Source organism: Carettochelys insculpta, chromosome 2 (assembly GCF_033958435.1).
Source record: "Carettochelys insculpta isolate YL-2023 chromosome 2, ASM3395843v1, whole genome shotgun sequence".
Lineage (NCBI taxonomy): Eukaryota > Metazoa > Chordata > Testudines > Carettochelyidae > Carettochelys > Carettochelys insculpta.
The window spans coordinates 134265717-134290812 of NC_134138.1; the positions used below are offsets into that span (position 1 = coordinate 134265717).

Genomic DNA, 25096 nt, shown 5'->3' on the forward strand with positions numbered 1-25096 from the left:
AACTTTTAAAATGATGAAAATCTTATCACCCACAAATGTTCCTCTGCGCTGAACAGTGACTACTTCCCTCTGATTTCATGCTCTTGCTGCAGAACAAGGGAATGACAACTGAGAGTAACTGCATGACTGGAGCACTCCAGCTAGTAAATCTTCCTAGGCAGTGGCATCAATTTCAATTTATGCTTGGAAGTATTTTTAATTAAAAAAAATCAATACCAAAACCCATTTATTTTAGGGGTTGAAAAAAAACCCGCACATCGCAATAGGAGTTTGCCAGATTGACTTAGCTCGGCAGCACAGTTACAATGTACATAGCATTCAGTATAAGGCCCATTTCTGAACGTTTAATTTGAAAAGAGATAAAAGGAATCACAGAAATAAAATAGTACAAGCATCTTAAAGAGATTTGGGGATTTATTTTGTCAAAGAAAAAAACAACGTTGTGTTTGCTGTGTTGTCTCTTGTGTTCACCTGAATGTCTAATAATTCTATACAATTTGTTTCTTTAATAATCATTAAACTAGTAGATCATAGAAAACTAAGAGCTTATAGAAAGTGTATCCAGATGTATTTACAGCAATAGTGCAGTCCTGTAGGGAAGGATAAGAGTCCACTGGAATGGAAAGGATTTCCCTAAACTCTGGGCTTATTTGTTAAACCAAACCCACCGAAAGAGACATTTAAGTTTGCAGACTCCCTTTAAAATAAATACTGGCCAAAAACATGCAGTTATTGTAAAAACTCATCTGCAGTCTAACAACATTAGGGTTAACATGGTAGCGTTGCTGCTTTAAGTGTCACCCTGGCTCTGCTTAGCATACAGCTTGACTGTTTAGTTTTGCTCCCTCATTTTCTCTCACCCCACCTGCAACTCCTTGGCCTCCATCTCATTAGAAAAACAACACAATCCCCAAACGTGCATTGTAACCACCTGTTCCTGAATTCCCTGATGAGCAGCAGCCAATCTCCCCTCAACTTCACCCCTGACATCTTCCCCTTGGAGGAAACTGCCTCATGACCAGAATGTAGGACCAGACCACGTGTACAGTATTGCAGAACGGTGGTGAGGTTACAGAGTGTCTCGGCTATGCTTAAATTAAACCAAAAAGAGAGGGACCATAAACCATTCTTTTTTAAAAAAAGATCCTTTGCTGTATTAAGTTTTAAAAAGTGAGATAGCTACTGTATTTCCTGCCTACTAGGGCAAGCCGTAAAGCCACAGACGTTAAATATGGTTTTATTTTACCTTTGTTTTCACAATAGAAAAATCTTTATTTTTCTTTTGCTAATTTTTCTTTCTAACTGCTGAAGGGAAATTTAAAATGCTGTGGTTGTAACATTCATTGGAGGGGGAGGAAGCTTCTGTGTCATAATTTCTTGAAGGGCTGAAAGGAAAATTGCCCTTTCAAAATTTATGAAACAGTTTGCACCCATCAGGATAAACACAGCAACTGTTAGACTGTCAGCTCTCATAATTTGATAAAGAAACTCAGATTGAAGCGTTAATTTAAACACAATGGGCCATTGGGACTTTGGACCACCTGCTAGCATCGCAGCATCCAGATAAGAGTTCACAGAGACAGAGGTGACGTATAAAGCATAACAAAAAAAAGTAAAAAGTTGTCTTACAGCTGTTGAACTTTCTAGTGGTAGGGTCTTTTCTTGTTAGATTTTGCACCTAAATGGCACTGCTTCTGAGTTATTTTGCCTAAACAAGACAAATAGGAGTCTATCGTGCTCTTCTGAGAGAGCTCTTGTGCTCTTTGCACTCACAAAACACCTATTTGAATTCTGAAAGTGTAAGATCCGGCCCCAAGGAACTGACTATGCATTCATTACTGTCCCCAATGAAGATGGAAATAGCTAATCTACAAAAGGGCCATCTTTTTAGATGTTTATTATTTCTTCCCTCTCGCATGGAGACACACAGATCTCCAGACCTAATTCTACCTACTTGGCTATTAATATATCAATTATTATTTACTACAACTACGGGAGCTGTAAACACCCAATTTCATGTTTCTGCATAATTCAGTATTGCAGATAGATGCCAACCTTATGTTTCAAGATATAGCTTGTCACTTGAAAAATTATGAGCTCTGAAACTGGCTTTTTACATTTTTTCATGTTTTCCTATGGTCAGACAAGTGTATTAAGCAACATCAAGTATGAGGACTGAACTCTTGCTACATGAAGTCATTGGGCCTCTGTCTGGGCAGGGCTTGTCCACCTGAGAAATTTCCTGCATAGCTGTAGTGGAATAATTTTTCTGCTCTAGATATTCTTGTATAATTAGCCCATGTAGACACTATTCTGGAATAAAAATGACTTTACTCTGGAATAATTACTCCAATAATTGCTATGCCATATTTCTCCTTCCCCTTCACACTTACCTCACTAGACTTTTTTGGTGTTCTTCAACACCTTGCCTACTGTCAGGTCATCTATCTTGTCACTAGCCAGACTAAAAGCTAACTTTGTAGCTCATCTTCATCAGAGGTTCTTTTCTCCTGAACAGATATCCTAGTGATTGAGGGAGCAGTCTGCTTCTTTAACACAGTCCAGAAACCATCTTTGCAGGCTGTAATCTGTTATTGTTTGTCTAAAAGGGACAATTTTAACATCCTAGTCATTCAATAAAAATAATGTGGTGCAGTGTTTGCCATCCTCTGCCACCAGAGCACACAAGATGCAGTAAAAATGTTACTGCAAATATTTTATTTACTGAAATATGGCAATTTTAATGGTCATGGTTTTTGAAACTGCACTTTATGGTGTTATATAGGAAGAAGACAAGATTGAATTGTACCCCCTTCGCTGTGTGTAAGTAATGGTAAATGAGCCTCATCTGTGCAAATATCAGCACTTACAAGCTGGATGGGTAAAAGAATAATTCAGATGTGAGCAGTGGTGCACCTGCCTCATGAGAATTTCCTATAGGAATTTACTTGCTATTCAATTTGTCACCATAACACTGGTGCCGGTACAGTACATATCTATATCTATATCTATATCTATATATCTATATATAGATATATTTTTACAAAACAGACTTGTGTGGCCCATTCTCTGTATAATATGTTATGATTCCTGACAAGATAAAAGTTATTGGTCAGTAAAATGCAAAATTGTAGTCTGAACTACATCCAAAGTGTTACTAACTTAAGAAAACAAAACAACTTAAATGTTAACAGCATATTAAATGCACCAGCCATCTAACTTGCTGTTCTGCCTCGCTCAATGCCATAGGCTATGTCTAGATTGCAGCGATTTGTTGACAGAAGTTTTTGTTGGAAGATAGCGTCTGACAAAACTTCTGTCAACAGATCACTGCCAAGCGAATCACAGGAGCGATCCCTTCTGTTGACAAAATGGCCAACTGGAAGCACAGCAGACAGGGCTATCCACTGTCCTGGAAGTCCTGTCAACAGAGGGACCTGTGGACCATCCAGCCTGGTTTTCTGTTAAAAGAGGTGTTATGCCTTGTGGGGAGAGGGATATAGCTGTAAATGAAAGTGCTGAGTTCTGTCAATTTACTGTTGATAAAAGGTGTTCAGAATCTGGACACTGTGGGTTTTGTCGACAAAACCCTCCAGTATAGACATAGCCATACTGTTTAAAGGAAGACAGAAAGGGACAGATCTGTCAAGGTGTTTAGGTGCTTAAAAATGTAGGTAGGCACCTAGTGGGATTTTTCAAAAGGGCTTAATTGTCTTGTTCCCAATTGTGCAGTGGTGGACAATAGGAAGGAGATGCCTTCCTTATGACAGTTAATGACCCGAACATATACAGAATGATAGACCTTCTCATTCAATCCTAGTCTGTGTAAACTCAGATTATGTTTATAAATGTCTAGTCCTTTCTGGAATCTTACTAAACCCTTTGTCTTTCTATCCTGCAGAAATGAGGTCTGCAGATGGTAAAACATTTCTTTATTCTTTTAGTTTGCTTCCTTTTAATGTTTGTGTTGTCCTGGTATTACTGTAAAGGGTAAATTGGAGCTACTGACTGGTATTTAAGCTGATGTCCTTGTAGTTTCAAGAAAAAAACACCAGCACCTAACAATTGCAACAGATCACATAAAATTATTTTACTATGCAAATTATACTGTTTATGTAGCATGAATAAAACTGGTTGTATATGATGTATAAGGGGAAAAAATCACTCTTTCCTGAAAAGGTGTCATAAGGCTATGACCTTCGGGTTGCAAAACTGTAATAATCTATTTCAAAACAATCTATTTCAAATGACTGGCTCTGCAATGTAATTAGTGACAAATTCCTCTTGTTACTGTAACACAAAAATACATTTCTGATTACTTTTGCATCATGCATGTGAGCTGTAAAGAAGAGACACTGGCCTGTGCTGAATCCTATGGCCCCACTGTTCTGGCTTCGGCAAACATGGCAAATGAGGCAAGGAAATTAAGGAAACCAACTGGACAACTTGTGTTTAAAGAACCATCACTTGGGGTTAGTGAAACTTTTAATAATTCTCATTGATGCATATGTAAAGATAGTATTCTAAAACTCTTCTGGTTTTATCAACCAGAATAATGAATGTTTCTCATTTTCCTGTGCATTTAAGAGTCAAATTTTCCCTCCTATCCTCCTAATTAGAAATTACTTTCTATGATGAGAGTTTAGCACTTCCTCCTTCAAAGCAAATTTTAACCCCTCTCTTTCTCTAACCCTTGCAACATCCCTGTGAGGTAGGCATTATTTGCCCATTTTACAGAGGACAAGACTCAGACAGTAACCCATTTCATGCACACCTGCAGGAGAATAAAGGGTGCAAGGTGCCTCCTTTCTCCTCTGCGCTTGCTACCCAGGCCATCAGGAAGATGCTGCTGCTCCACTTCCATATGTGTGGGTGGGCAGAAGCAGAGGAATGGGTGGAGCCTCACTCTACCTACTTATATAGCTGAGCTGGTATGCCTGGAGGAAGTGATCTGTACCAGATATAGAATACAGCACAACTACATTCTGCTCCTTGCTCAAGTCTTGTTTCAAAACGAGTCTAATCCAGAGTGATGCAGTGACTTGCCCAATGCTACAAAGTGAGTCAGTATTAGAACTTGGCTAGAATTTAGCAATTCTGTGCTCTGAGCTACAGATCACACATATCTCACTGTGAATGCTGGGTAACAAGGATACAGCGATAGTGGTCTACAGGGAATTATATACATGATGTTGGCATGGTTTTATGCTTTGGCGAAAAATGGCAGATTCAAGAAAAATATTTAGAGTTAAATGGCAATTAGGTATCTTTAAATTTATGAATACAATTTACTCTCATGTTGTCTTATAGCCTTGCCAGCTTTTATAACAAATTCCTCCCCCACTACTTTTTACTATAATATTTAGATTTAACCATAATACCTCAGTACATTAGGATGTGCAATACAAAATGGACAGAGCAATTATCTGATCTGAATAATCTGAATACAGTAAGAAGATTAAGTGAGCTGGAACAGTAATATACTCCAAATTACAATATAAGCAGAACAAGTACAAATATTGCTTCCCTTCATTCCGATACCCCTCCCCAACCACTGTGCCTGTAAGACTGGCTTGGTAAACTGGGTGCCTTAAAAAATAAAATAAAAAAATTAAAAAAAAAGCCTGTTGGAAGCTCAAAATTAGACTAGAAAAAAGTTTTTTGACATTTGATCCACACAGACTGCAGTCATTAGACAACTGGAACTGATAGAATAGAAAGCCCTATCACAGAGCTGTGGATAAATAGAAAGAAATAGCTACTTCACATATTTTGATGCTGTTTCTGGAAATCAACAAAGGCAACACATTAAGAGTCTTTATCACTGTCCACACTGCCGTACATATCCGCCAGCTTTTTAAAACGAGGACCCCAGTCACTGAGGTAATCATAGTCCTGATCTCCATCTGTAGTCACCGACTCTAAGGAACTGAGGGATTCTGCCACAGAGCCATTACCTTCATATGCGTAGGTCGCTAATGAGTCATACGGAGGCGCAGTAGGATCTGTATCATTTTCCTTTAACCTTTGGTTAATGAAATCTCTGACATCGGTGTTATCTTGTACCACTGGAGTCCGGCGCGGTATAAAAAGTGCTTCTGGCACAATGTCCCTACGTAATTTATTGTCTTCTATGGCTTCAGGATTTCTCAGTGTGCCAATATCAAAAGCCTGTGTGTCTTCCTCTCCACCTCCTTCATCATTGTAACTGACGATGTTGTCTCTGATGTCCTCTTTGGAAATTATCAAAGGTTCTTTCTTCCGCTGCCGTCTCAGAGCTGCAAACAGTACCACTGTAACTGAAAACAAAAATAAAACGGAGAGATGGTGGGGAGTGCTAACTTGTCACCCAAGACAGAAATATTGCGCTGCTTGAACTCAACTTTCAGAAGTTACACTGCAAGCCAGAATTTTGGGGTTTTCTGATTTTGCCTTGTCTGCCTGTAATCACTTTGGGAGCAGAAAGTGGGCTAAATATTAGAAGAAAGAGGATTTTAAGCTAGTGGGAAGAGTCATATTTTCTCAGTGTTTGCATTTTTCCTTAGTGGCATAATAGCTTTGCTCCTTTGAAATTGCCAGCCTCGTCTCAAGGCAAACCTGTCCCCAGAAATATTGTAATAGAGAGTGCAAACTGGGCCGAATGCTGAAAATGCTACAAAACTTGCTCCAAGGACAACACTCTTGCATATTGGGACATGATGAAAGGTTAGAACTGAACATCTAAATTATTTTTTCAGCACTTCTTTTCCTGGAGAGAAGTGCAGCAGGTGGGGAAGATCTTCAGCTACTGTCAATTCTAAGAACGCTGTTGACTTCATGGAGCATTTACATTTACATGAGCAGCGGCTCTGTCCCCATGAAATTTCTCAAACAGCTTTTCCATTTTTTAATGCTCAGATGAATGGTGTTTTTTGAATTGTACCCAAGGCCCTGATACTGCAAATACCTTCATGAGGGTTGAGTCTTGAACCTTCGTACTCTCTCATTAACATCATTGCAATTCTGGAGTGGCATGGAGCTCCATTTGCACAGAGCTCATTGCAGTGCTGTGGCCTGAGATAAACTTTCCTATTGCCTTCTGAAGGCAAACTTTAGATATTTATCTGCATTCTACTTCTCATTTTTTTAAAATGCCATATGAATGTTTATCACAGAATACATATCAACAGCAACAATCTGGCACTGTATTCTTATTGTGTATTCTAGAATCATGTCATGGACCAGTGCCCCATTCTGTTACGTGATGCACAAACACACTACAGAAAGATGGTTCTTGCTACAGTGCTCATAGTGATTTGTTCAATACCAGAGCTGGGCAAATAACAGATTTTTCAGGTTGTTGACACTTCTGAAAAAGATGGGAAATAATTGCCTGTGGTTGAACGGAAACAATTTTTACTTCAGCAAACAGAAAAATAAAAAAGACTGTTTTGGGTCAAATGTTCTGTTCAACTCCAAATGAAACTTTTTGTTTTTCAAGCATTTTTTTAAAAATGTGCTTACATTTTTACAAATAATGTGATGCTACTGGGTTTTTAAGTGATTATGAAAGCCATTTATGTCACCATTGTATATAGTGGCACCAAATCTTGTGTCAGGTGAGGTGTCTAATGAAAGCTGGTAACCCCTGAATCTGTTTATGCTGCTTGTATATCTACGCCATGTTTGTCTGGTAAGGTATAAATGTTGACTTTATACCTGAACTAGAAACGTTTTAGAGCTAAAGGTACATAACAGGTGTGGTCTCGTCCCAGACTGGATGATGGACAAAGGCTCAGACGTTGAATACACACCTCAGGAATTTGGGACTTGTCATCTGGAATGCAGTTATTGGCAGTGCTGCAGCAGCCGACCTGCTCAGGTGACCTGGGCTATGCAAAGGGATTGATATCAGATGCCCAGATGTCCATTCTACATGCCATATAAATAGACTGGGACATGCTGGCGATACCAGTAACTCATGGAAGTTTGCCACAATAGCCGTGTCTACACGTGCACGCTACTTCGAAGTAGCGGCACTAACTTCGAAACAGTGCCCATCACGGCTACACATGGCGAGTGCTATTTCAAAGTTGAAATCGACGTTAGGTGGCAAGACGTCGAAGCTGCTAACCCCATGAGGGGATGGGAATAGCGCCCTACTTCGACGTTCAACGTCGAAGTAGGGCACGTGTAGACGATCCGCGTCCCGCAACATCGAAATAGTGGGGTCCACCATGGCGGCCATCAGCTGAGGGGTTGAGAGATGCTCTCTCTTCAGCCCCTGCGGGGCTCTATGGTCACCGTGTGCAGCAGCCCTTAGCCCAGGGCTTCTGGCTGCTGCTGTGGCAGCTGGGGATCCATGCTGCATGCACAGGGTCTGCAACCAGTTGTCGGCTCTGTGGATCTTGTGTTGTATAGTGCAACTGTGTCTGGGAGGGGCCCTTTAAGGGAGCGGCTTGCTGTTGAGTCCGCCCTGTGACCCTGTCTGCAGCTGTTCCTGGCACCCTTATTTCAATGTGTGCTACTTTGGCGTGTAGACGTTCCCTTGCAGCTCCTATTTCGATGTGGTGCTGCCCAACGTCGAAGCTGAACGTCGACATTGCCAGCCCTGGAGGACGTGTAGACGTCGCTACATCGAAATAGGCTATTTCGATGTAGCGTGCATGTGTAGATGTAGCCAATGTCTCACCTGATAAGGTTGCCCTCCATGGCCTATGGGATACTAAAGGAATTTTCCCTCCATGTGGAAAGCTATAAGATGGCCCTGGCAGTGACCATCTTTGTTCTCCAGTATCTAATAACTAAGCCTACGTGAACTGGGATCCTGTGCCTCATAGGGTATGTTTTCAGAGACTTTCAAGAAATCAGAGTATAACATCGCTGGCCTGCATCAATAACTTTAATTGATGTATGTAATATACCAATTTAACAATTTTTCTCTCTCACCCTATTCTTTCTTTCTTTCTTTCTTAATATACCATTAGATTTTAGATTCTAAAGGATCGGCACAGAATGCTGTTTTGAGTAAGATCCAAGCATATACTGACCTGAGACTGTGGCTGGACCCTTTGGGGCCCAGACGAATCTGTGTGGATTTGGTGAAATAGATTTGAACAACCTCTCACCTGGGTAAAGGGCATTGCTGGCTCTGGGCATTTGAAGCGGCTGGAGAACCTGTGGGTCTGCTTGTGTGGCTTCTGACTGGCCAGTGGGGCTGGCAGAGGTACTTTTGTGGCTTGTTTGACTTGCTTTAGTGAGAAGGAAATCAAAGCCTGGGCTGTAAGTGGCCCAGTTTTAAGCAATCCCAGGATTGATTGTCTCCGCTGTGCACAGAACCCCCATCATATTACACCACAATTAAGGGAAATTTGTAATCAGTCATTCTGAATTGAAAAATCAAAATGTGCCAGTTAGAAAATGTTAGAAATGCTTTTTTCAGTTTATCTTTTTTAAAAAACAAACAATTCAATGAAATCAACATGAATTTGTGAAATGTTTTGGTGTCATTGAAACAGCTGAGAAAATTCAGATCAATTTTTTCCCAGCTATGTTAAATAGTACTCTATACGTTTTCAAAAACTTCTATATAAATATACCTTTCTGGGCCTATTCCTGAAATGATTTATTGACTCACTATAGTGAGTACAAGCACTTCAGGGATTCAGCCCTTATTTTGTAGATCATCTCTCAGGCCAGCTATATTCCAAGATTCTTTATGTATCTAAAGGACATACAGCCAGCATCTGCTTCTGCAGCCCTCATGCCAAACTCTCACCAAAGTGAGTGGCAACTCTATCCATCGGACAGGTATAGTCTTTTATTTTTTAAAAAATCACTGATATGTCTTTACTACTTAAGTGGCATTGCTATGATTTGAAAAGAGCTGGCTTAGCTGATGAAGCTGGAAGTAGTGATGATAAAGGTTTGTCTCAATGGCAGGAATTGCAGATTCTCACAGAAAATGATGACATTAATTATATTATAGTCACCCCTATAGGTCCTAATCCACTCACGGCCCCTTTGTATGACAACTTGAGGGATGGTTCTTGTTTTAAAGAGCATACAATCTAAGAGGTTATGTGGAAGGGTGATGGTTGATGAAAGAAGCAATGTAGATCTGTGTGGTGGTCTAGGGAATCTGTGCAGGATTCGAATAATGGGGAGGTCAGTTTTGGATGGGATTCTGAAACTGAGAGCTAGTGGAATTTCTGAGGTGTGGGATAATGTTGTCTTGCTTCTCTGTAGTTTCTGTATGTAATTATTGTAAAGCATCCTGAGAACAAAAGTATTACTATACAAAGACACAATAGAATAATTTCATTAACAAGAATAATACCAGGTACTTGATACTCCACAAATTTTCTTTTCTGATGAACTTGCAAATAAAAATCTCAGTATCAGTTAGATGCTAAAATCAAAGTACAGCCAAACTATCCAAATCAATAGCATCCAAATCAATTTTTAACATTAGCTGAGAGCTTCTAGGAAGTTGTTGGAGCTTTCTCAAACTGCAAATAAAATCACCAATGTGGAGGCACCTTTGGTTAGATATAAATATTGAAAATGTGGTTCAGATCTGTTGTGGTCATTGCATCATGTGGAGTAAGGCTTGTACCTCCAAACCCTGAAGCTAGACAGCCATCAGAAAATGATGTACTCTAGTTAATTGAAAATCTGCTTATGCTGCATGATGACATGTGCAATAATTGACATAAAGTGCTGCTGAGAGCAGGAAATCAATTATTTTCAATTGACATTAAACTGGAATCGTTTAATGTCAGATTGATATTTCTGAGCATAGCTGTCATAAACTCATGAAAAATGATTTGTAGAATAGGACTGGCTTTTTTCCTGTTCAGTGGGTTCATATTAAGTGGGCTCCATTTTTAAAAGTAACGGCATCAACTTGAAAAGAAAAACTGTACTTGCAAATTAATAGAAAGATCGCCACTTAACTATCTGCTCAGTGTAAGGGGCGATGCACATCTGTGAAGCCCATGTGGAGCTCCACCACGTAGTCTGTGGGTCCTTTTGCAGGTTATTAAAGTAATTCTTCTGTGCTGCCCATTATGTTTGAGGGGGCCGGGTCTGAGCACTGCTGCCACCTACTTCTCACTGACCCCTGCCCATTTTCAAACCACTCGTGTGGTAGTGGGAGTAGAAGCACTGCAGTAGCTGCTCTCGCCCATCCCTTGCCCCCTTCCACGGGGGGCATCCCTTCCAAGGGGGCAAGGGATGGGCGAGAGCAGCTACTGCAGTGCTTCTACTCCCACTACCACACGAGTGGTTTGAAAATGGGCAGGGGTCGGTGAGAAGTAGGTGGCAGCAGTGCTCAGACCCGGCCCCCTCAAACATAATGGGCAGCACAGAAGAATTACTTTAATTCCAGGGCAGGGGGTAGATGGCCCATATGAGTGAGTGGGGTCACTCTCTGCCCCTCTTTACTTCCCTGGGCAGGTAGGTAGAGCATCTAACAAAGTCTCCCTAAGGCCTAGCTTTTTAAAATTGCACAGATTCCCAAAGTGGGCACTGGGAGCAGCAAACGGCAAAGGACTAGCTGCTCCTGGGTGTGTCTGGGCTGCATTATACGAGGAAAGGAAAGGGTATAAGAAGAGGCTTTTTCTCTCCCAGCTCTACTGCTTTGCTGGGGGCAGCCAGAATGCCAGTCCTCATCCACCCAGAATGGGAGGGAGAAGGACCTTGGCCCGAGGGTGAAATGCCCTGAAAGCTAAAGAGGACTCTACCCTATTTGTGTCTGCGTCATGCTGCGCCCTTTTAAAGGTTGTTGTAGTTGCCCCAACTCAATAGGTTTCTGTAGCACCTCCACAGTTGTCAACTTCAGCACTCTTCGTAATCTATGATGTAGTACTATAAATGCAGCCTGATGCATCTGGTGGCTTTGAATTTTATTAATCTGCTTCACAGTGCACTTTGTTTAGTCAACTTGCATCTGCCCAAACTGGGTGCAAAATGCTGCTCCCTATGTGAGTGAAAAACTGTGATCAGGAAATGTCCTCCATCTATTGGGCACTGATTATTATAGGCTTCTCCTTTGTTACAGGATAATTCAGGAGATAGCTCTCTGATGTGTCTGGCAAGTGCAGTGCCCCTTTTTCCTCCCAGCAGCCCCTGTAATTTCCCAGGAAAGAAACTCCTCTGGGTATATTACCTAGCAGTATAATGATGCAGAGAAGAATGGCAATCAGAGCCCCGGTGCTAAGGCCAGTTGGATGGACCAGGGCTTCTGCATTACAAGACTGCATCTTCCCCCGATGGTCACAGGCACACACTCGGATTGTCACTGTTTCAGTACTGCTCTGGACTGGGTAGTCACTGTCTGATATCACCACGGGCAGGAGATAAGTACTCATTTCGTGTCGGCTGTATCTGTTTTTTCTGGTGAAGATCCCTGCTGTGTTGTCTGAAAACACAAAGCAAATGGTACAGGAGGTCTCAACTGAGTGCTGAAAAAAACAAAGAACAACTAACAAAATAAAGTCGTCCTAGGAATTCACCTCTATTGTCCTGGATTGTAAAGTTTGAGCCACTGGTTGCCTCAGGAGCCAAGGAGAATGAAAACTGATGTCCATTGAAAGAATCATCCTTATCAACCGCACTTAGTGTCTGTATCAGCTGAAATGATAACAGTAAAATTACCCTACAATGACTGTGGGCCAGGTTCTCATTTACATTATGCCTGCTGCTGGCTCTAAAACTGTTAAGTGGTCTTAAAATGGGAATAGATATCATTTTCTTCTGCTGTAAGCCCTTGGTGCTGTCAGCCCGGCCTTACCCTGAATGAAAATTGGGCCTGTGGATGTGTCACCAATCTCTCATACTGCAGCTCTTCAGGCAAATAAGTTAATGACTTGGCCAGTGGCATGAGACTTCTGCCAAGTGCTGGGGACTGAACGGATTGTTGCCCTCCCAAGTGGGCAGAAAATCCCCAGTGGCAACAAGCTGCAAGAACAAAGGCGGAGACAGCAAAGCTGCACAAACCCTACTAATTTTAATGAGGAGCTGTATGGCTGTATCCTCTGTTTTGAACCGTCAAGCAACTGGTCGTGCAGCTGAGAACTAGGGCAATGTGGCAGCCTACAGGCAGGACTTGGGTTCAGACCTGTAACTATTCTTCAAGAGGGATAATGGAAGCACCATGGCATACAGATGCAGAATCCCATATTCAAGAGCAGAGAGAGGGAAGTGAATTGTAGATAGCACGACACACTACAAAAAGCGACCCCCCTTCGAATATGTAAAACAAACTGACACTTCAGATACAAGAATGCTAAATATAATTAGATATGACACAGTTGTTGTTTAATTTAATTTTGCACCATGACAGCTCATGGCAACACAACGTACACCTCCTAATGAGGTGATGCAAAAGTAATCCCTAAACAGAATTCATTTCTAATAGTGTTTTTTTGTTATTATTATGGAATACGAAGAATCAACACACCTGTTCTGCCTTTGCATTTTCACAGACAAAGGTCTCGTAAAACATAGCAAATTCTGGAGCGTTGTCATTTACATCCAGAACCTTAATGAACACAGGGACACGGCTGCTTTGTTTTGGGTTGTCTGCAATGATAAAAACAGAAAGGGAAAGCTGTATAGTTTTCATAGGACTCGGTGCTGGGGAAGAAAAAAAGAATAAGGGGGGGACTCATTCATACAAGGAGATTTTATTCATGTTCATGCAATCTACTGACATCAGAGGACTAAGGGTGGGGCCATTCCTTATAAATATATGGAGATATACCTATCTCACAGAAGTGGAAGGGACCTTCAGAGGTCAATGAGTCCACTCCCCTGCATTCACAGCAGGACCTATCACCACCCCTGACAGACATTTTTTTTAAGTGTATTGCCCCAGACCCTGGGTTTAGCAGGCTGATGCTCAAACCACTAAGCTATCCCACCCCCCCTTATAGTCTTATGCATGCTAAAGACATCTATGGCTGTGTCTAGACTAGCCCTGAACTTCGTAGGGGCATGGTAATTAGGGTGTTGAGAGATTACTAATGAAGTGCTGCGGTGCATATGCAGCACTTCATTAGTCAAAATCTCCCCTGTGGCAACTTGGACGTGTGAAACTTGGAAGTGCCAGTTTGCGTGTAGCAGCAGGTCAGACGCAGGTACTTCGGAGTGAGTGCGTTACATCAACGTCCCTTTTGAGGACTAAAGGGACTTCAATGTAGCACGGGCACTTCGAAGTACCTGCGGCTGACCCACGGCTATATGCAAGCCGGCATTTCGAAGTTTCACACTTCGAAGTTGCTGCGGGGGAGATTTTGACTAATGAAATGCTGCATGTGCACCGCAGCACTTCATTAGTAATCTCCCAACACCCTAATTACCATGCCCCCTATGAAGTTCAGGGCTAGTCTAGACACAGCCTATGTGTAAATTCAGCTGCAGGATCAGGTCCATACGGGGACAGATAATATGAGTGAGTAGCAGGAATGGGTCCAATATTTATAAAGTTATTTCAAATGAAGTGCTATATAAACGCCAACTATACTCATGACAGCTGGTTTCTGATCTCTTGTGGATTGATCTTTGTTTGTTGCTTTTCCAAAGTTGACACTAAAACACAACAGCTGAGGCACATAAGCCCTATGTAGTATGTTGCTTAGTTCTCTCATAGGGGCTGTATAAGGCAGCAACAGTAATAGACTGAAAAAGACTCTTAAAAATTCTTGAGGTTAAAATATTTACAGAAATACTGTTTACTTCATAAAGAAGCAACTCGAAAAATTCTCATTAATCCAAATCAACTTCAAAGATAAAAAAAGAACAGGAAGCAATGAATTGAGCTCTTCCAGTTTTAAAATAATAATAATGCAGAAAAGACTTTAGTAAGACCACCATCACAACCAAAATAAAAATCTGCAAATATGGGTTATCATTTATTTTACTGAGATGTCTTCATTTCCTGATTTGGTTTAAATTACTCCGAAGAACCATGCCATGAATAGTACTGAATGTACAGACTACTAATAAATCTGAAACATGAGGCAAAGGCAAAATTTTTCTGATAAAACAGATGAATAAAATACAGCAATTCTAGAGAATTTTATATATCTAAAAGTGTTCATGGGAATGTTTTTGGTAGAATTTGGTTTTGATTGTCACTTGTTATTTTATTATTTATATTCATAAAATTGGAACTTCCCCCAACTTATACTATATTAAAGAGCTTAGTGGTTCAGGCCAAACATTGTTCTTTAAACCTCTACATTTGCACTGAAGTTAATATGATTGAATTGGATATAACACGTTTTAACGTAGGCCACTGGACTAAATTCATCCCACATGAAAAATAACACTCAGAGTCTAAGACTATAGACTAAGCTGAAATCTCCATTAAAATGTAGTTATAAATTTTGAACTTTTATAATGGGCAAAATCCCAGCTCCTAATTTTTATTTGCATGGATCTGAAGATTTCACATGAACATGTATTTTCTAAGAATTGACTCAAATATGTGTGAGGGTTTTCATAGTAAGCCTGATTATACTTATTTGGCATACTGCTTTGTACAAGTAACCACATATTTTCATTTGTTTCTACCTGGTTCTGAATCTAACAATATAGTAAATAGAATTCCTATGAAAAATATATAATTCAATCTCACACATTGTCTTCAGAGGTGCGTAAGAGGTATGTAGATCCCATGTATTTCTACAATCTTCAAGCCTTGCTTCTTTTTTTCTTTTCTCCTTCTAAACCATTTTACATTAATGAAGAGATGCTTAACTTCTCTTTGGTCACAATCACTTGATTGTTATTAGACTATCCAGCAAAAAAATGCTACTGGATAGAGCAGGTAGCTTCCTCATCTTGATGCATAAGATTAACATATCTCCTTAGTTTGGGATCCACAGACTAAAATTCTAAATTCTCAATTTTGCCTGATTGCGATTGTCAAGTGTCTTCTGCAGTACAACTTCTTCTTTACTTTTCACAATGTAAGTGTAAAATTTTAAACTACCCTAAGAATTTCAAGAGAGAGGCAGTATGAGCCCTTGGAAGTGAATTCAAAGCATCTGCAGTTCCCACTACATTAAGACCTGGCGATTTTGTGAATTTGTAAACAGGCCCAAAGGCCCAGATCCTATGAAGTATTTAAGTACCTAACTTTTATTGATTTTAATGGGAATTAGGTGCCTAATTACGATTGAAGATCTGGGTCAGAGTGTCTCCAGGGGAATGTACACAAAATAAGACACCCAAACTTACTGGATATTTTAGAAAACGTTGGCCATAATCATTCTGTTCCTCCATGGTTTTCCAACAGGTATAAAATGAGGATGACTATACTCACCACTGTAAAGTTTTTCTCTTTCTGGGTTTACAAATGTGTGGGAATGTACTTGCTTACTATTATAATACTATAATACTACTATAATATATCTCAATATTTCTTTAGTTTAGTTCAATGGAATACATTAGCAATTTGATGGAATAGTGTGTCACTTAGCACCAATTTCTGATTGGCTTTAGGCCAGGTCCACACGAGTCTGAAAAATCAATCTAATATATACAATTCCAGATATGACAATTGTGCAGATGGAAGAAACATACACTAGATTGATTTTTCTGGCTATCCACACAGTGGGAGGTTGGCTGGAGAGTTTCTCCCATTGACCTCCCTCCCTTACTCCAATGAGGAATACCAGGGCCAACTATAGAGCCCTGATGGTTCGATTTAGCATGTCAGACACTAGGCATGCTAAATCAAACCTTGAAAGATCAACCCTGAATTAATCAATCCTCCAGTAAGTGTAGACATACCCTTAGTGTGGGCTCAGGGTTGGCCATCTTTTAAAGTTGTTTAGAGAGAGCTAAATGCCGAAATAGCCTATTTTCAAATAAACTCAAAATAAGGTACACAATTTCATAGTGGAAATTGTGTATTGTATTCAGTGCAATGTAGATGTAGCTTGGCTGTCTAACTTGCAAAATAATTGATATGCATGGTGCCACTACAGAGAGAGACTCGCTACATCTGAGCCAAAAATAATGGAATAGGTTAGTACCCATGGATGGGAATTTCAAAGGTTTCGATTGGAGTTGGAGGCTTAATTTTCACTGCATGGTAGTGGGATTTGGGCACATTTTGGCTCACATGAAAACTCCCTTGCAACACTACAGAACTGATTTTGGCCACACTGTGTGGACTACTTTCCTCCCAGCAACTTTGGTACATACAATTTGTCAGAAATCAGGAAACCCTACTGTAATTAAAGAATGGCTATGAGCATTTCTCCAGTCCGGTTGATTCAGAAACACATAAGCTTTCCGCCTGTTCAAGTATAAAAGTTGTCTCTTCATAAGATGTGGTCCTAGGAAGAAGAAAAAAGTGCAGAGCATCTGTTTCAGTCTTTCCCCTGGCTAGGTTAATATTGAGCAGACCCATCCATACAGCCTGACATCTTCCCAGCAGAGGTTTATGCACACTCAGCTAGAAGGCTAAATTCATTACGTCAGGGACAGCGGTGGTATTTAGGTTTGACTTACTGATCTCTGCTGCTATTACTGTAATGTTGTGCCATAGTAATGTTTCCCGGTCAAGGGGTTTTGAAGTAAATATTGAACCATTTCCAGAATTGATGTTGAATACTCTGTCCATATCTGTGTGCCGATCTACAGAGTACCTGAAAGCATAGAGACCATGGTTAGAAAAAAATGCCTTTACTTTAGTTTCTCTTTTTAAATGGTTTCTCAAGACTAGACATCAAACACCTAGTAAATTAGCTGTCTTTTTGTTTTCAGTGCAGACTTTGGCATCCTGATATATTAATACAAAGAGTCTGTTCTGAGCTGTTGGATAATGACAGATTGGAGGGTTTGATTTAGAGGGTGGGGCATTGTCACTGTATAAATGAATTACTGTAGAATTTACATAGTTCTGAGAAGCATCGAAGGTTTGCCTTTTACTGAGAAACATGGAGACTATATCTTGAAAGATAGGACATTCATTTATTTTAAGGCTGGATTAGCTTTCCCATTATAAATCTGTCCTTTCATAGTTTGATATCTCAGCTCTTTCAAATCACTTTTGACACAAAACTTGTCAGGTGAGGTGTATTTTTTGCCTTTACTTCTCCCCACCCCACTCAATTGGATTGGTTTAAAAAAACCCTGCAAAGACAGAGATCAGCATAGCTGATGATTCATTCCAAGCCAAATGCCACGTAAATGTAAATTCTAGCTCATTAAAAGAGAATCCAATTTATTTCCTGGTACCAATTAGAGATGGAGCTGAACACCACAGAACTTTGGGGGCATTCAGAATCTGAATATTGATTTGAATTTCTTATCTAGACTCTTTTTGTACTGAGTTCAATCTAAACCTTGGAGGTGAATGTCCCAGAGTCTTGTGAGGAAGTTCTAACATCTAGATCTAAATGTTGTTGCTCAAGTGCATCTCTTGTTAAAATGAAATTGCCACAGAACAAAGACATGACGGGAAAACTCCACTCTGGCAGAACTAGATTATTCTACTATTCTGTTCTTGCTTTAGACTCAGTCATGAGCCAACCTATATGCCTATGCATGTGAGTGAAGAGGCCTTACTCTCCTTTGTGGGCTACTTGTGTCACAGATCATCACAACCTTTGGAGAGCCATCATTGTCTTTTTTTTTATTTGTTTGTTTTGTTTTGTGTAACGGATCAGGTGGAGGTGGGAAGTGGGCCAGAATGTTCTGGAAAGTAAGTAGTGCCAAGAAAATGGCTTTTGAAGCTTACTTTTCCCATAGATTCAGAATTTTCAGCCTACAAAAAAAGTAAAAATTTCACCTTTCATTATGTTTTGGAATAAATTTTACAGGATAGAAACTCCTTTTTTTAAAAAAGACAAAACAAAACAAAAACGAAACAGCCACAGTAAAATGGTCTTGGTTCATCAAGATGCTTAAGCATGTGCTTAGATTTAAGTATTTATTTTCCTCCCCCATGCTCATGATTACTCATGCTTAAAGTAAGCGTGTGCATAATACCTTGCTCAATTAGGACTTTAGTATTGTGGGATTCTCTGATCATGGTCCTTACTCTACTAAAGCTCCCAGGATTTATCCCTACATGGCTGTATCTACACTACCCCACTCCTTTTGGAGGGGACATGATAATGAGGGATTTCAGCAGATGCTAAAGAGGTGCTGTCATGAATATGCATTGCCTCATTAGCATAATGGCAGATGCACACCATCTGAAAGTGCTGCTTTTGGAACGCACGCCGCCCCTGTATACAGGGCCTTTCGAAAGGACCCCCCTGATTTCAAAAGCCCCTTCTTTCCCTTTGATTTTAGGAAGAAGGGGCCTTTGATATCAGGTGGGTCATTTTGAAAGGCTGCAGGCTATATGGGCAGCGTGTGTTTTGAAAGCGGTACTTTCAAAGCATGCCTGGCTGCCATTATGCTAATGAGGTGCTGCATATTCATGGAAGTGCCTCATTAGCATCTGCTGAAGTGCCACATTACCATGCCCCCCCCAAAAGGTGGGGGGGCTAGTGTGGCCACAGCCCATGTCATCCAGTGCTGAAAACAACGAAGAAACCTTTTGTATCCAGTTCTTGAGCTATTCTGAATTTATCACAGCCATCACACTGAGGCGTCCTTTGGTAGATTCATATGTATTATTTTAAAATATGAGCGGTCAGAAGTCTCTGTGAACATTAGGTCATTTGTACAGCAGGCAGTTGTACTCAATAAAGCAATAATAGAACAGTGTCTTGATAAAAATACTAATTTTATTTCTTTATATTGAAGCAAAAATACAGTCAAAATCAATGCAGTTATAAATGTATTCTAATTATGCCATTAACCCTGACCTAGAAGGATGCTTTTAATAAGCTAGACTGTCACTGCCATCTCTCAGTTTGTATAAGCCTGGTCTCTTTTGATCAAGATCTGCTAATTATGTGGAATTGGTGGTGATTCTGATTTACGGATCATAACCTACTATGAATTAAGTAGACACCATGAAACTCATTTTTACATTTCTTTAATGAACTTACTGGTGTGTAGATGACAGATTTCAGGATTTTATACCCTTCAAACCATGGGTAACTGACAAGCTAGAAGGTTAATGAATATATGTATATTCTACAGTACCCTTAAACATAAATATACGATAAGAGGAGAATGAAGCCAGTACATGCAAGTAAACTGTCAGTAAAATAAGCAAAATAAATTCTTGCATTTATTTGTGGAATATTTTCATCTGGAATATTTTAGATAAATCGGCCACAGCAGGGAGACAGTTTCAATAAATGATGAACTACATTGTGCCTGTGAGGAGTTACAACAGCAAAAAACTCAATCAGAGATTTAAAGAAAGATCTGATAATACCATAAGGTGCACAATTTATTTGTTTTTGTTTTTAAATGTGAGAAGAATTGAGAGGCACAGATTATTAACTAGATATAAGCATTGTCCAAACAACACATTTTCACTAAAATATAGATGATGGGATGTTATTTAATTCTATATTGATTTTCTGTGTATGTGTATATGGGTATCTTTGTCGTTTCTCAATGTTTTGCCAGTAGTAGACATACTGGTCAGGAGTAAGCTAATGAAATGTGATTTCACTGAGAGTGGTAGATGGTGATCAGTTTACTTCTGGCTGTGGCAGATATTTCTGCAAAGTTCACTTCTTAGTCTTTCTTGCTTTTTTATCTTTGATACTCATCAGTTTGTTGTCTAATGCAACCACAAGTCAAGCAGATTCATGGGTCAGGAGGAAAGGGGTGTTTGAATTTTTCATAATGCATTATCATTCTGATATAATGAAGGATACTGTAATGGAAGATCAAAGGGGCTTCCAGCTAACTGAATTAGGGTTCATTATACTTAAAAAGGAAAATCTGCATTAAAGTGAAAAAAATGGAGGCTTTTCACTATAATCTCAAGTGTCTAAAGATTTTATTTTTGACTGTCAAGGGCAATGGACAATTAAGTGACAAGACCATACACAGTCTAATTAAATTCCTCCCCGAGCTCAAAGTGGAAGTCAGATTTGGGATTTATACTTGTGATGGGAAAAAATTGCCCTGTCAAGAATATGGAACCTCATCCTGTCCTCCCACATCCTGGGAGATCCTACAAGACACCATCACCATTGGAGCCTGATTAGGACCACAATTTATTGGAAATCCCACATATCACAGACTACTGCTTCCTTGGTTTCCCTCTTCCCCTTGTTCTTCTTTCTGTTCTTCTCTCACTTCGCTCCAGGGTCTCCTCTTCCTCATGTAATTCCTTCTCCTCCCTTGTTTTTTTAGTTCAGACAAATCAATAGGATATTAATTGATTTTCATTACCTTATTCTCAAATAAGGGGATTCTTTCACCTAAACAGTATCAGCCACTGTGAACCACACTGCAACTTTAAATATTTCCCTTTGCTGTTTCAAATCCATTGTTGTGTGTTGCACATGGTATTAGAGGATCAGACGCTCTACTGGAATGTCCAATTCCCCTTGCACAGGTTCTGTCTCATCTGCTCTTTCTGGGGCAAATCTTGGCTTGGAGTAAGGAGATGTCTGGTACCCATGAGTATGCAGGTTGCTTATACCATAGTTTACAAGAGTGCTCTATACAACAGATATGTCACAGATAGCTAGGTATAGCTAGGGCTCAAAACTCTACAGCATAGTTCCTGCTGCTTGTAGTGCAAATGAAACTTGGCGTGTGCTGCGAATGGCTTCTTGTGTGCAGTTCTTAACACACATGAAGCAGGGTCCACAGCAGCACTACATCCCTGGTTGCAAGGGTGGCTGGAGGAGATGGGGACTTACTGGGGTCTCCCATGAGCCAGCACGTCTGTGTGCTGATACACTGGAGAGCATGCACTGTGTCAGGTACAGAACCTGCACAGTTTATTTTCTCCCAGAGTTCCTTCAGGGCCTGCATACTGGTATGATGCCCCTCACAACAGGAAAGGGGTATAGTTACACCCTTGTCTACTGGCAACGTACATACTGTAAGCTTTTTTATTTTTTTTAGTTAAAAAAATAAACCTTTTAATTAAAAAAAAATGGATCTGCCAACACGGCACAACATGGTGATGGAGAACAAATGGCCTATGCAGTGTCTTTCTTTCATCATAAGGTGGTGCTGATGAGAGATTTTTTTTTTCTTCTGGTAAATTATATTTTCTTCTTTTACTTTGTCACTTTATTCTCCTTAGACAAAATTCAGCAAAAAAGATATATTAGAATTGTAAAAAGGTACAGAGAATGGCAACAACTATGCCTTTGGGTATGGAACAACTTCAGTATGAGGAGAGATTTAAAAAAAAATCTGTGACTGTGCATCTTGGAAAGAAACAAATAAATCATAACGGGTGCAGAGAAAGCGAAGAAGATAATTGTTATGTATCCCCTCATGTAACAAGCACCAGTGGTTACCCAATTAAATTAATAGTAAAAGGCTTTAAAACAAACAAAAGGAAGTACTTCTCCACAAAGCGCTCAGCCACCCTGTGGAACTCATTTTCAGGGGATGTTGTGAAGACCAAAAGTATAACCAGGTTTAAAAAAAGGATTAGACAGCTATTGAGGGACCTCTCTTCCATGAACCTATTAGCTAAGATGGTCAGGGATGCAACTCCATGCTCTGGGTGGCCCAAGTCTCTGAGTGCTAGACGATGAGACTTGATGACAAGTGCTTATCACTCAATAATTGCCCTTCTGCGTGAACTCTCTCTGAAGCATTTGGCATCGGCCACTTAAAACAGAACTAGACGGACCATTGGTCTAACCCACTAGGACTGGTCTTGTGTAAGATATGTCATATGACAGGAAGGAGTGTTTGGCTAGCTATAACAAAAATGCGGCAATCAGGATTACTATTTTACCATATTATTATTTGTATTGTAATAGCATCTAGAAACTCCAATGCAAAGCAGGGCCCCCTTGTTTGATATGCTGTACAAAAAGATCTTACAATCTTTTTTGATTTAGTTCCCTCATCAGTAAAGGGGAGATAATCTTTACCTATCTTACAAGGTTGGCTGAAACTAATTGATAGTTTAAAAGGACTCTGAGATGGGTCAATGGATGGTACTTTGTAGCAATGCACTGAATTAATCTTATACCTTAATTTTTTGACCTTTGATTTTATTATGGTACCTCTTCCAATTTGTACAGTAGTGCCTCGATTTATGTGAGGATTCTGTTCCAACACAGCCTCACATAACTCAAATTTTGCATGGGTTAGGGCTGTGTGTGTGTGTGTGGACTTGAGCTGGGCCATGCGCAGGTCAGAGGGGAGCATTGAACTGGGGCAGGTTCAGCTAGGGCCACTTGTGGGGGTGGTGAGCTAGATCCTTGCTCAGGTCGTAAGCCAGGACGTGGGGGGTTTGAACTGGGGCTAGGGGAGTTTGCAATTGGGTGGGAGGTTTGAACTGGAGCTGCGCATGGTGGGAGGGTTAAGCTGGAGCCGTAAGCTGGTGCTGAGCCAGCAGTGGGTTTGAGCCAGGGCCAGAGTGGTTCAGCTGGAGTTGTGCGTGACATGAGCCACAGCTGGGTGCAGTGGGGGGGGGATGAGCCGGAGCTGTGCACAGGGTGGTGAGGGAGGGGTTGAACAGGAGCCACAAAGGGCTGGGGGTGTTGAGCCAAGGCCAGGTGAGGGGGGAGAGGGATTTTGAGTTGCGCTTAACTAGCATTAATGTAAGTTAAGCACAACTTGAAATCACACATTTCAAGGGTTTACTGTATTTCCCCACAAGTTTTAGGAAAGTCTTCAGTGTTCACACTCATGATTGTTGTAAAATCAAGCAGCACCTGTATTTTCAATAGTGCTGGTACTGTATCTTACTCTTGCATGTATTTACAGAGCATATTTTCCATGTCCATCCTGCCTGGTGATCTGTTATCATGCATTAAAAAGAGGGTGTCACACAGTAAGATACCGCTCCTGCTCCAGAAATTAGCTACATTTAAAAAAAAACCTGTTTGATCTCTTGTCTTGGCAAAAACCTTCATCGCGTAAGCTACTCCGCAGTTATGTTCTTGCTCATATCATGTGCTAGTTCATGTCAAACAGGGGATAAGCTTTACTGAGTCTGAACTTCAACTTTCTCGTGACGTTTAATTGTCTGGTGATTTGCGTAATTTGCAACATCTGGGAGGTTGATAGTAAACTCGTGCACACCAGTGAATAACGTCACTAAAGTGAATGGAATGGGCTAAAATTCTGTGATTGTGTGTGTGAATGTGAGTTTGTGCACATAGTGTACAGGAACTGTTCAGTTTTGCCTTTCTGCCACTAGAAAATATAATTGTGGCACTCATTAATGTCTTTTCTTGTTGCTGTAGTGAAAGCATCTGGAGGAGCAAGTAGCTAAAAATTAGTTGAAACGCAAATCAGCTGCTATATGATGAGCATGCACACTGACTCATGTTTGTAAAATGTGTGGATGCATATATGTTTATACTATTGAAAGTATATAACACACACTTGATTGTTAAAGGGAAGGTGTTTTGCATGCGGATGTTCAAATAGCTGCAAATATAAAGCATTCACAAAGACATTTGAGGTAAGTTGAAATAGTCAAGGCTTACTTGACAGCATTTTTCGCAACATCAGGGTCTTGGGCTGTTACAGTTCCTATAATACTGTTTACATGCACATCTTCTTTCACTTCCAATATGTATGCTGGTCTGCTGAACACTGGGGGCTCATCCACATCCTCCACCAGAATTCTGACTGTAGTGGAGTCTTTGAATGGCCCCAAGTAGAGGAATTGGGGATCCACATGAGTGTTGGCGGCCTCCACTTTCAAAGTATACAGCTTTTTCTTTTCAAAATCCAAAGCCTTGGAAAATAAATAAAACATCATGAAACAAAAGCCAGTGAGATGTTTCTGGGGACCAACCATTTAAAATCACTTCAGACAGCACTACAGGTACCAAATGAACTGATGATGTACTGAAGAGGGCTGTGCAAGTTAATGGACACCCAAACCCTTCTTGATATTCTATTGCTAGACAAAAAGGGAGGGTTGGTATAAGGTGTTTTTATTTCTCCCTGCTGCTTCTGGAGTGTACTACAAAGAACTCATGGGGCAGAGAAGCATGCTGTGCTTGAAACTCAT

General features: G+C 40.4%; 1 protein-coding gene across 1 annotated transcript in view; it reads right to left on the bottom strand.

Moving 5' to 3' along the window:
• Positions 1 to 4616: 4616 nt before the first annotated feature.
• CDH6 (cadherin 6) overlaps positions 4617 to 25096 on the bottom strand; it is a 66745-nt gene continuing 46265 nt past the window's right edge. Inside the window, exons 6-11 of the mRNA XM_074985950.1 lie at positions 24564 to 24817; positions 17512 to 17648; positions 13445 to 13566; positions 12498 to 12615; positions 12152 to 12403; positions 4617 to 6299 (exon numbers count right to left, since the gene is read on the bottom strand). Of these exons, the coding sequence (XP_074842051.1) occupies positions 5809 to 6299; positions 12152 to 12403; positions 12498 to 12615; positions 13445 to 13566; positions 17512 to 17648; positions 24564 to 24817 (1374 nt within the window). The 3' untranslated portion in view covers positions 4617 to 5808. The remainder of the gene's footprint in view (positions 6300 to 12151; positions 12404 to 12497; positions 12616 to 13444; positions 13567 to 17511; positions 17649 to 24563; positions 24818 to 25096) is intronic.